The 12618-nt window shown below is 39.6% G+C and overlaps 1 protein-coding gene across 5 annotated transcripts in view; it reads right to left on the bottom strand.

Annotated features, from left to right (window-relative positions):
- Positions 1 to 257: 257 nt before the first annotated feature.
- Positions 258 to 12618, bottom strand: part of ccser2a (coiled-coil serine-rich protein 2a) — a 58534-nt gene continuing 46173 nt past the window's right edge. For 3 of the 5 annotated variants that reach the window (XM_075478607.1, XM_075478601.1, XM_075478612.1), the window contains one exon: positions 258 to 5773. In XM_075478607.1, coding sequence (XP_075334722.1) covers positions 5099 to 5773 — 675 coding nt within the window. In that variant the 3' untranslated portion in view covers positions 258 to 5098. Of the gene's footprint in view, positions 5774 to 10223; positions 10309 to 12618 lie in introns of all 5 variants that reach the window. The other 2 variants (XM_075478621.1, XM_075478616.1) reach the window with 1 other exon arrangement.

The raw sequence follows: 12618 nt of genomic DNA, 5'->3' as shown, positions 1-12618 counted from the left end.
AAACGAGGGTCATTATTTATCGTAGACAGCTGGAATCGCTATTTGTTGTTACACCCAGACTTCTGGAGTTTTCTGACTGACCCGACCAATGCTTTAACTTAAAATGTCATCTCTTACACTTTTGCTGCCTTTTGTCGACAGTAGAGACAAACAGAAACGTACGTGTGCAGAAAAAAAGATGAAAATGAATGTGAAGATTAATTAAACATAAGACAAACGCACATTCATTTTACAACCACACTTTATTTCCAGAGAAATACATGCAGCAGACACTAAAAACAGGGGGAAGAAAATGAGAGAGAAGCTTCTCTTTTGTCTTAAGCTGAGATCAGCAGCTTTATTTTTCTGTGTATAAGGACTAGTGTGCGTTCAACTGTGGCCTCTCGCTGCTGCGTCATCTTGCCTTTGAGTTAGAGTTTATAGTGAACACACAAGGAGATGATTTGTATATAGCATAAACAGGTGACACATTAAAGAAACAAAAGGTGACAAAGCTCCAGCCGAAGTTATTTTTTTGTCAAGAAAAAAGACAAAAAGACTGGAAATGAACAAAAAAATAAATAAATCCAGTTCTGTCGGCATTTATAACTAATGTCATTAAAAGTGCTTTAGATTAGAATTTCATTTAGTCTATTTCTTTAGATTATTTTGTACCACATCTTTTTCCTTCACGCAGTATTGCACAGGTTACCAGAGACAGTTTTATACAAGATTGTGTAGTGACCTTGCATATTATAGGAAGAAATATGAACAGCCATACTACGGTGCTTTATCTGCTAACCTTGAAAATGTGTGGCTGGTAATTCCTATGTGAAACATGACAAGAGGAGCACTCGAGTGGTGAATCTGAAATTGCTGCAAAAATATACAGTGAACTCTGCTACTCTGTTGATGGAAATATGTGAATCTACAAGTAACGCATAGCAGAGCTCATCCAGAAATAGTCTGTCTAATAAGCTTTTTTAAGAGTTTTACATACTTTGTTTTTTGGCCAATTAGGAGCAGTTCGCAATGCAGACAAATTCTTGCTCCAATTCTTGAACAGGAAATAACTGAGGTTGTGTCTATAGAGCCAATATTTCTTCACCTTTGAGTTTTGGTTTCTTTTTTCTCTTTTCGCATTTAGAAGCAGCATTGGGGCGAGTGATCCAAAAAACAAGCCACTAAAACACCTTAAAGTTGAGGGCAACTGTTTTACAGTATTTTTAAAAAAAAAAATCCATTATTTACAAATAACGATTTATAGCTTTTAACAAGTCAAGTAGTGTCTCAGTTGTCATGACTCATGGTCATATAGCAAGGAAGCATCTTTAACGAGAGAAACATGGAGGTTAAAATAGGAGCAGTTCTGTGCCATTAAGGGTGATAATGAAGAACCTTCTTCCTTTGAGCAATGCAGCTGAATAATTTGTTGGTCTTCCCACAAAATAAAGTGGGCCCACATCCCGGATGAGAATTGATCCAAGCTACTGCTGGGAGTTTTCAACCCAGTTGTGATTTAGTTATAGCATGGCGAGCAAGACTGATTGGCTTGACTGCTGATTTGAGGAAGGACATTGATTTGAAGATTGGGAATACAGCTCAGGGAAAGCAAAATGACACTGCCCTGGTTTCTTTGGCATGGGTTTACCTCGGGCCTTGGCATACACGTTTCACATATGCACACTCACTCACCAACAAGGGAAACCCTGGCAGCCAGAGGTGTCTAGAGATGCACATATACACACACAACAGGCAACATTGATTTCCTGTTTGGCATTTCTGAGCAGTGAGTGAGCAGAGGGTCAGGCTACTCTCTGGACCACAGCGCAGACAAACAGACACTCATTTTAACATTACAGACAAACGTTCCCAGTGACGCCTTCCCAAAAAAAGAGCTGCTCTTGATCATTACCACTTTAATTTTTTCGTCACTTGTCTTCCGCTTATTCCTCCTGCTCCATTTTGTCGTCTCTCGTTGTGCATCTTGCTGTCTAGGTTTTCATAAAAAAAAAAAAAAGAAAGTGTTTTTCCTGGCTTCACTGAGCGGCATCGACTGCTTGGCTGGTTTGGCACAATGTTGAGCCATCCAACAGGTAAACATGCTTTATCAGCCATGTGGATCCTTGCTCACAGACACACACACAAGCCTCTACCCATTTCCAGGATAATCTCAAGACGCGCATCTCTTTGTCAGCTGCAGCAGACAGATGGATCGGTGTATACTTTGAGAGCTCGTTTTGTAAGAGCTAACAAAACAAGAATTTTTATGCACTTTTCTAAAGATTCTCAGTGCGTGCGTTTATGTTGGTGCACTTGTGTGGCAGCTGGGGATGTGTGAATTGATGTGAGTTTTCCCTCTGAGTTTCATGTCTCTTTGAGTTTTGTCAGAGTTTCCTGTCCATGTGTGTCTATAAAGCTTGCATGGCTGGGCGTGTGAGTGTGCGTGTCTGTCTCACTTTGTCTATGTTGGGTGCATTATTGGAAGCAGTAGACCGGACAGCGCCAGAGGCACACACCAAGCGGTCACGCGGCGTGACAGAGAAGAGAGCAGAGTAGCTGTCAGAAGGCCTTTTTAACACACTGGTGCTCTCCGTTTGGGGACATTTCTGGAGCGTTTGACTGCAGAAAAACTTGTGAAGGAAAGATAAACACAATTCTCCAAAACTCCCACAGAGATACCCCTAAAGCCCCAAAGGCTCCCTACCTGAAAATACAGCACTAATACCTTTGATCTTCCCAAAGAGACTTTGGAGAAAGTGAGAGGACAAGCGAAGAGGGGGGGGGAACCCCACAGACACGCACACATTTACACCAGGTAGCAGCCTCATGTTTTAATGAATCCACGTTTTCCGTTGTCATACGTGGGCGATTGAGGTGAAAAGTCCCTTCGAGTAAGACAATATGCTTTGTAAAAATGTTCCTCTACAGAAGTTTTTTTTGTTAAATCGAGTGTCCTTTTTCTCAAGCTGAGTTTGACTTGTTAAGATTTTCTTCCATATTGTCACCTCCTGAATGAGGTAGATGTCTCACCTTTCAGTTTTCATTTAAAGTTCTTGCCTTTTATGTTTTAAAAAAAAGTTTGTGCAGGTTTGAAGTGACAAAGGGGAAACTGTTTAGGAATTTAATACAAGTCTCATGTGTCCTTTGAGTCTTTCAAATTCCTGCTTAGAATATCACACTTCCTATTCACCATAACATGCCTGTAAGATCTCTAACTTTAGCCCTGCCTCAAACAGTTTCTATAGCTTTAAAGTCCCCATGAAACGACAATCATTTGGGTCATTTGCTTAAGCATTCTTGCACTTGTCGGTAAAAATAGGCCCAATCTGCAGTCCCAGTGGTCTGATAGGCACCAACCATCATTTTGAATAAGCTCTGGTGAAAAATTTAACATTTGATTCTAAATGATTGTACACCCCGAAGCTAAGAATGAGTCATTAACATTTTTGTATAGTTTCCCAGAAAAAGAAAAACTTTTAAAATAACATTAAAAATACATATAAAACTGCGCTCTTGTAATTGTTTGATCAGATACTGGTGTGTTGGTGACAAAGAACACAAAACATACCAAATACAAATGAAATACAAAAAAATAAAGATCGTATAAAAGTTAAACATAAAATCATGTCAAACTTTGGTTTCATGGGGACTTTAAATCCGAATGGAAGCGTTCAGGGTATGCTGCTCTGAAAAGAAAAGTTAGCTTAACAGGGTTGGTGCTTTTGCTGCATTCAATGTATTTCAGAAGTAGGACATCAGAATTCATAAATTATATAATTTTGTACCTCAGTGTATTTGATACACAAAATGAGAAACAAACTATGGTGCTATTGACATTTGCTTGCAAACAGACTTGTGATCCTCCTTTTTCCGTTTTAACATTTACCTAAAATATTGGTAAATACCGAGTTCCATGTTGCCAAAGTTTTTAGCATTTCCCCTAAAGGTCACACTTTGTGATTTTGGAAGAACAGAAACTAAGGACCTGTATTTTCTCATGTTTAATGAGTTTCTAGACAAACTGACACGCAGTCATGGATGTGGTGTAATACCGGTACGTCTCCTTTGAACTGCATTAACAGCTCATTTATGTTTTATTTGCCTTGTAGTATAGATTTTATGACATTTTATGATATAAAAAAAACGTTGTTGTCTCACATGTTGTCTCCTCTGCCATCGTATTTCCTTTCACCCCTCAGTGCTTTCTTATTGAAGAGACATTTTCTGAATGTTTGCAGATATGAGTTTCCTTTGTATTGACATGTTGAGTGGTTTATTATGCTGCTTTGTTGTGAATTTCTCACACGGTTTCGCTTTATTAGTTCTCCACAACCAGTATAGTACATTCAGTGAGGAGGTCTGTGACCCCTTTAATAATGTGCAGGGTTTGTAGGTTCACTCAGGATGTAAACATAGTGTTGTGAATTGAATCAGAAGACATTCACACCTGAAGCCACAGATTTACACATATACATGTTTTCATTCCAGGAGTGACCACCTTCAGAAGTTTAGCTCCTCGGTGTCCCCGCCATTTCACTTTCACTTTTCCTCCCATTCTCCCCTGGGCGTCTAGACACAGCAGAGGTCACAATCGCATCACTTTTATGTTTAAAACCAAACACACCTGTGCACCAGAGGGCACAGCTGTCTGAGGACAAGCCATCTTAGACTTTAGAATGTGACATTCGCCAGCTGCGAATTACAAAAAAGAAAACAAGAAGCTGAATTTTCTTGAGATGTTTCACAATTTTCTTCCATTTGCAGCATTCATATACATGTGCAATGTTAATAACTTGATTTTTCTTATATAAAATCCCCTTAATCTGAAAACTGTCATGTATTACTGTAGAATGATGTGAAGAGGAGTTTCTGCAATAAACTACATTTTCGATTAATAATTAACTGTTTTATGTGAACAAGTTGTGGCAATTTAAATTTGCTTTTTGATACTCAAAAGGTAAAACACTGTTATTATGGCTATGGAGGAGAAGGGCATGAATGTCACTGACAAAGTGATTCCAGCTTGAAGTTTGGGAAGGCAGACTTATGATCCTCAGGGAAGCTTTGGCTTGGGGACGCATGTACGACTAAATGGGATCAGGATCTCAGCTGACCCTTAGTCTTTGAGTGTCTTTGGGGTGGGCTCCTCCAGGGAGTTGGATCTGGTGCACCATGGATCTTTTCTGGGCTCTGATGTTCTGAGAGGCCGAAGGAGTGAAGAATGAAGCAGTTTTGGAGACTGCAGCTGGGGTCCAGTGTTAAAGCAGGGAAGGCCTCTAGATGGAGGTGGCAGCTGCTTGGTCTGGTTAGCCAGCGGCCCATAGGAACACCCTGGCTTCAGGGAGGCAAAACCAGCAGTGCCCCCTGGCTTGGCTGCAGGAAGAGACACACGCTTGTGAAGGCGAGGAGGCTGCACCGTGAGAGGGCAAGTCAAACCTCTAGATCTTGAAGTGACAGAGTTCTGGAGCATCACAGCAGGAGTTCTCTTCCTGTACAGTGTTGCAGATTGAGCTGCTAAAGCTGAACTGTCTCTGGCTGTTATGCCCTGTGGAGCGCAAGAAGTCAGGCAGTGCCGGTTGGTGCTGGGTAAAAGACTCAGCTCATCAGGGCCTGTTACCCTAGACACATCTGCCATAAGAGCTTCAGGAGGATGATCATCATCTTTTTGAGTTGCTTTCTCTGAACTACTCCTTGTGAGCTCACTGTGGTCCCCTGTGAGGAGAGTTTTTACCAGTCTTCCCTGGTGTGGGTGCTCGTTGAGACAGGGGTTGGAAGGCTGTAGTATTTGAGGCTGTAGAAAAAAAGAAAAAATATATAAATAAACCAAAAATTAAATCAGCGAGCAGTGAGTGTGCATAGGAAAGTGACTCGGATCCCAATAGAATCCATGTTTTTGAATAATTCAGTTCTGACAGAATTTCCAAATAAAAAAGCAAACAAAAAAAATCTGTCTTTCCACTTGTTTATTTACTCTTTTATATTACAGCCTGTTCCCATTTACAGTCACGAAACTAATACCAATATGGGAGAGGCATCAACAGAGTACAAGCTCTCAAAGATGTGCGAGTGCCTGGAATCTACTGAGGTTTTACCGTTGTTTTGTGGTTGCTGCTGTAGTGGGGCTTCAATAAATTCAAACTGAGAGCACCGATGCCAGCAGCCTTTGTTAGAACATGTTGAGCTGTTGAATCGCATGAAATTCGAACCAACCATGGTGTTGCTCTCCACTAAGGGACATGCAGCTTCCAAGCACAGCAAGGGCACAAAAAGCTGTTCTATATTCAACCTTTGATGTGTTCTTAGACACAAACTCATTATCTTCTGCAACACTGTTCTGACTTTGACTTGTGATTGTGACGTATCAATCTATTTCCTGCTTTATTTGTTTAGATGTATAAAGAGCAAACCGATTCTTGCTATCACTCTGCACATCTGCTCAATTCTTAATCCTTTTACAAGACAAGAGAGCAATAAGATAACGTTAGCCTTCTTATAACTACCATATTGTACCACATTTACAGATAAGAAGCACATTACAATGCCAGACAGACAGTAATAATTACATCTATCAAACCACCAGCGAGAGCCAAGTTGCTCATGTCGGAAAAAAACTCAATACTCGCTCCCAACACGTGGAAATCTTACCCAAATAAAATATATTCATTTTTGTATTTAACCTATGCACCACAACATTTAAAAAGATGTTTTTTTCCCCCATAATAAATCAGAGCATGTGTCTTTAGGCATCTTTCCTTTAATCAGGATCTACAGAATTCAATCCACCTGGAGCTCTGCAGCTACTAATGAGTCTGAACTCAGTTTTGGCACAAACATACTGTGAGTGGGTAGTGAAAGAATCTCAAAGGATGTGAATATAGCTGTACTGGTCAGGGCGCTCTATTTCTACCATTGCTCATATATACTCTAAGTGTGAGTAGATGTCCAGCACCACAGCTCCATCTCCTGGTCCACTGCCACAGTGTGTCCATTAGCCCCTCAGCCTCTCAGTGACAAATTCGTTGTTGCATGTCTTTATATTTAAAGTTTATAATTCAAGAAACCTATAAATCAATATTTGTGGTACATCTTACAGTAGCATTCAGACTTCTGACAATCAAGCCATGAGCATGTTTTAAAGCTATTTTTTCATATCTCATTCCTGTTATGACTCAACTTGCCAATGACAGGTGATACCACCAAAGTCAATTTTGAAAATCAATTCGGCATCATCATTTATAGTTTAATCTTTTTTCCTATTTTGTTCTCATTTCATTCACGCTGAGACATTACTAAGGCAGGGTTGGTACTCCTGTTTTAGTTTGGACAGTGTGTTTATTGATAAATACAACATGAAATGTCTACTAACATAAGTGTAATAGGAATGTGGCACCTTTAACTGAGAGGTTTGTAATGAGTAAAGCATATTTACACCGCTCCTCGCTGGTGGAAGGCAGTCAGTAAAAGTGTCATCACATGTTTTAAAGGTTGCATCCAGTAATAATTTTTATCTACAGATGTCTGCTTAGGATACTCATAATTTACAGCGATCATACTGAGCTCTTCACTCCACTGCCATGGAGTGAATATCTCAGTTCCTAATGATAGCAATCACGTTAACAGAAATTCAACTACGTGCCAATTTGTGGCACCTGGTAGATGTCACGGCCCACCACAATCAATCTCATCTCCCACTTCTCTCATCATGAGAAATGGTTTGCGATTACAAAACAAGAAGCAAGAACGCAAAAGGATAGAATAAAAGGATACAAGGGTTTGCAGGAAGCTGCTATGATTGCACCACATGAGTAGATGAAATTTTCCCATATTATGGTATACAGTTTCAAGGGGAGATCCGAGCTTATGTCACATTTGGTAGTTGAGTATGTTCAAATATAAGCTGTGCAGAGAGTGGGTGTGTGATTTGTCACATTTGACTTCTGCTCAGGGTAGGAGTAAATATGCATCCACATCAAATAAAAAGTTAGGTTCTAAATGTTACTTCCTTTGATACATCTGGAATGGTAGAGCACCTGTTGAATAAATGAATTACAGAAAAACAAATCCACACAGAGGGATTTTCCAAAGCATGCAAAGTAGTTTCTGTAGACCTAATATGATAGGATGGAATAAAATTAAAAAGACAACCATTGTAAAATAAAATATGCCAAAAAACATTTTTTGAAAATGCAGCACAGATGGTTTTAAAAAAAATAACTTGTTTTTTTTATTAACATAAACTTTCATCCACCAAGAAAAAACAGACCTAAGTCCAAAATCAAAATAGAAAGCCAAAAGCAAAAAAAAACATGCAAATGGAAGTGAAAGGGCATGCTGAGTCATGCCACGTGTCACCAGACCACGGCCCAGCGAGCAGGTCTGAAGGGGAAGCATGTGCATTTTATGTTAAATAAAGGGTTACTGTACCACGCTGTATCAGTGAAGTACTGCACTAGCTGTTCCACTCCTTGCCAAAGGCATTATGGATGAGGAGGCAAAGGTAGAGGAGAGAATGAGGGAGTTTCAGTCACATTTACATTTTTGTAGAGAAAAGCCCTATTCGGACGGGACTAGTTTAATGGGGGGACCTGGGGTAAAGTAATAATAACCGGGAAATCTAGTCCCGTCCGAACGCGCCATGTCAGTAAAGATAGCGGAGTATGTCGGTAAACTTTGCCGAGAATTCTACCTCCTGTGAAACGGTCCGGAGTATCTACCATAGGTAATACTAATCCCGTGCGAATGCGACCTTCGGTAATAAGTACGGAATATGTCGTCACATCCTTTTAAAGAGAGAAACAATTAGGTGTGTCTGTCAATTGGTCATTTCTTCTCCCTGGCGTCGTCTGGTTAACCAACATTACCATACGTCCCCCCATTGAACTAGTCCCGTCCGAATAGGGCTAAAGACTGTAGAGTTGAGGAGAGGAGAGGATGGCAAAGGCTGTGCTTGCAAAGAAAGGTCACAAATTAATAAACAAACCATTACTGCAACCTCCATTCATTCTGATTTTCTATTCTAAGGAGCTTATTTTACTGGCAAGACCTCAAGTTGCTGGTTTGTTTCCAGCCAATGCTCTCAATCGAGGGGTTCGGAGCTTTAGTGAATTATCAGGTCAAACGTATCTTCGACCCAAATTTGACAACATACTGACTTCATTTTAGTATGTTTCAATGTACTCAAAGCTTTCCTTCAACTATTTCTCTTCCCCTGTGAGGAAGTTCTTCCTTAATTTTCTTTTCTTATCTCTTTTTAATGGCAGTTGAGCTTAATTAGACTGACTGCAAAATGCACCTCAGACTGAAAGCTAGGATGCATTCACTTCTTTGTGAAAATAGTCACAAATGAACACAAAATGATTTGATACTGAAATTACCTGAAATATACAGACACCCGTGCTGCATTTTTTTCCCCACCTAGTATCGATACAAAAAGCTGAGCCCCAGCGACATGAATCAAAGAAAAGCAGCATGAATCCTTTCCTTTTGTCTCTCCCTTTACTTTGTGCTCCTCACTCTTGCATATGTGCATTTTCTGAAGTCTATTCACGCATTGCCATTCCCTTTACCTGCCTCGCCTACTCGCCACCTCGTCAGAACGGCATAATGCAAAGGCTTTGTTGTGGGACCCAATAACATAGGTGATGTTGTTGTGACTGTGCTGTCACTGGTACTGCGGCTCCGTCTGTCTCAATGAAGTCAACCTGTTTCAGTCTGCAGATTTCCCTTTTATTTAAAAAGCAAATAATGCAGTGGGTAAATTGCTGTTCAGAGACTGAACATGCATTGTTTGATAAGGGGCTGCTGGTATATCATTCACAGGCTTTGTATTTCGATACTATCCTCGCTGTAAATTAAAGTAAATTATTACTGAGAGTTCTCATACTGGAGTGTAGAAATAGAGGAATCTGGAGGGTCGATTAGAGACAACAAAGTTCACCAATGTCTGATTAATGTACCTAATCAATGTAAAGTGTTGTCACATATAGGTAGGCAACGAAAAAGGAAAGCAGAAAATTAATAGTCAGACAAGAAGTAACATCACATTTTCTGAAGCAATCGATGAGACCCATTTTTTCACAAATCTTGTTAAAAACTCTTAAGACCTTAAGCAGAGATGTCTCAATGTATTAGAAGGTTTAGGTTTGACATACAGTTCAACTTTTCATGCTATGTACATACTCATGGATATTTTGTGTTATAGGAGGATTGAGATGAGGCTGGAAAGAATGTTAGTGACTCACTCTGTCTGCGCTGGGGCATGCTGGTACGGGTCAAGCCCTGATGCTGCGCCTGCCAAGGGGACAGCAAGGGGGTGGGCAGCACACCCTACGCAAAGAAAAACACAAAGGACAAAAAGCATGACATACCACAGCGCGCACACACACACACACAAACACACACACACACACACACACACACACACAAACAGAAAACTATGCGCACAAAGAAATAACACTCAGCCATAAATGCATTGTTAGAAAATGAAAAGCCCAATTAGTACAGGATATAAAAACACAAACTGGCATGCAGGCACTGATGCATCATGTCAAGTGTTAAATCCATTGTTGCTGAAGTTTTGTTACGTCAAAAACTCAGCCTTAAATTGCTAAATTAAGCCCCTAATATCAACGTTCTCCCTTACTTTTGCTCTATAAGTTTTTGTCTGAAAAAGACTCATAGCTAATTGTCACAATGTGATAAATATTCAACCAAGCTACAAATATACGAAGGGAACACTGAATAAAAAGTGTCTTACATGTGGAAAAAGCACGACATGATAAATGCCCTGTTTGAATAAGATATTCTTTGCTTCTTGGGTTTTCCTTCTCCTTCATATCTTTTATATTTTGTGCATGTAAATGGTCGGCAAAGGTCATACCTAAGCGAGGATTTTTACCCCACTGAAGACATCGTTTCTGAGCTTCCTGATGTACCTTATATGCAGTCAAAGGATATGGTCGAATAATAAAAAAACACCTCCCAATATTATTTTCCTAAGCCCTTTTCGTGACCCTCTTGGAAACCGTCATGAGAAAAAACGCAATGGAGAAATGTTTCTTTGCATTTCTTCATTTCTTAATATTAAAAAAAAAATTTTGTTTGTTTTCTAAATGATTGAGATATCAGTTCTGAAAAATAACATGCACTCACTTTGAGCATTACATACCTTTAACTGAGTGGCAGAGATTTAGGTTTATCTTTCAATAAGATACAACATAGTCACTGAAAAATGTGCCCTATTAAACTGGAGCAGGGCGTTGAAGGGTTAAGGGAAGATGGTAGGGGAAATTCAGAAGGACTTAAAAAGAGACGACTGTGCTGCAACAACAATCCAACTACACTTACACTAAGCTGTGATGTGGGTCTGCAGAAAGGAAGCTACAACTGTTCAAAAGATATTCCACAAAAAAGCTAATTAAATGCTTTGTCTAATGCAATCTGATAATGTTGTTTCACAGAGGCTTTGTTACATAAATTATATCAACACAATAAGATATAAATATTTCTTCTTATCGGAATTGGTAATTAAGAAATTAAAGAAAAAGCCACAAAAGTAAAAGTTAGGTCACAGGCTCCACAGCCACGTTGTTCACACTCACCCTCCTGACCTCTTATTCGTCTATATAAATTCCTGCATGAAAATAATCAAGCATTGCTTTGAATATTGCGCTGACTTGATGCGATGCAGAGTGGTGTTGAAACACTGCACGCAAGTCTCTTGCCGGCAGTGGTACAATGTCGCATGAAGTCAACACCTCGCAGGAGACAGGCCGGCTGCAGTTAGGACAGTTCAGGCGCAGCAGATGAAAACTTCCTCTGTGTCGACCCAACTCTGCCCGGGTTGGTTGAGGGCTTCATGGGCACGTTATCCACTATTATTATCTCTCCAAAAGGAGCTGGTATGCATCTTAGTTTCCTTTCTGGCAGCTAATTTTCAATACATGTGGGCACCATTAACAATAAAGTGTTGATTGTGAGAACTGTTTAGTTCACGAGTTACTGCAATGATACTGGAAAAGAAGTAAAGCCTATGAAATTCACATTTCTTAAATTTTGAGAGTGACTTTCTTTTTACCCACCAAGCAAATTAAATGTAATTCTGTATCATTCTAAAGAAAGACAAAGGCTGGTATAGCTGAAACATCATTTAGTGTCGCGAGTTTGCTCATTTGAATAAACTATGGCCAACTTGCCTTTTGATAATATACATAATTCATATTAACAGCATGTCTTCTTCTATTGTTTTTATTTTGTTTTTACACAAAGCATGCCAACCTTTTCCAGTAGACCCAAAAATAAAATTCTGAACTTAAAAATGGGAATTATATTGAGATTTTCAATGGATTTGTAATTTGAAATAAGATGCTGAGGAAAGCCAAAGGCAACAGTTCTTGTTGTTGTTCAAATAGTAATGCCATAAAGCGAATATAAAATTTATAAATAATCATTGCTGACACTACTTTTTTTTTTTCCCGGCCTAATTCATTAGACTTTATTCTCTCATCTGTCCCACTATGTCTTATTATATTAACACTAACTGTATCTTGAGGTAAAGCAATCAAGTTCCCAAGCTTTTACAGAGGGAGCCAGAGTTGAGATGCAGCTGGTCCATTGTGTTATCAAAACTGTGGAAAA

The sequence above is a fragment of the Odontesthes bonariensis genome, chromosome 2 (assembly GCF_027942865.1).
Source record: "Odontesthes bonariensis isolate fOdoBon6 chromosome 2, fOdoBon6.hap1, whole genome shotgun sequence".
In the NCBI taxonomy this organism is placed as follows: Eukaryota; Metazoa; Chordata; class Actinopteri; order Atheriniformes; family Atherinopsidae; genus Odontesthes; species Odontesthes bonariensis.
The sequence above is the reverse complement of the archived record's forward strand: the minus strand, read 5'-3'. Positions and strand labels throughout refer to the sequence as shown.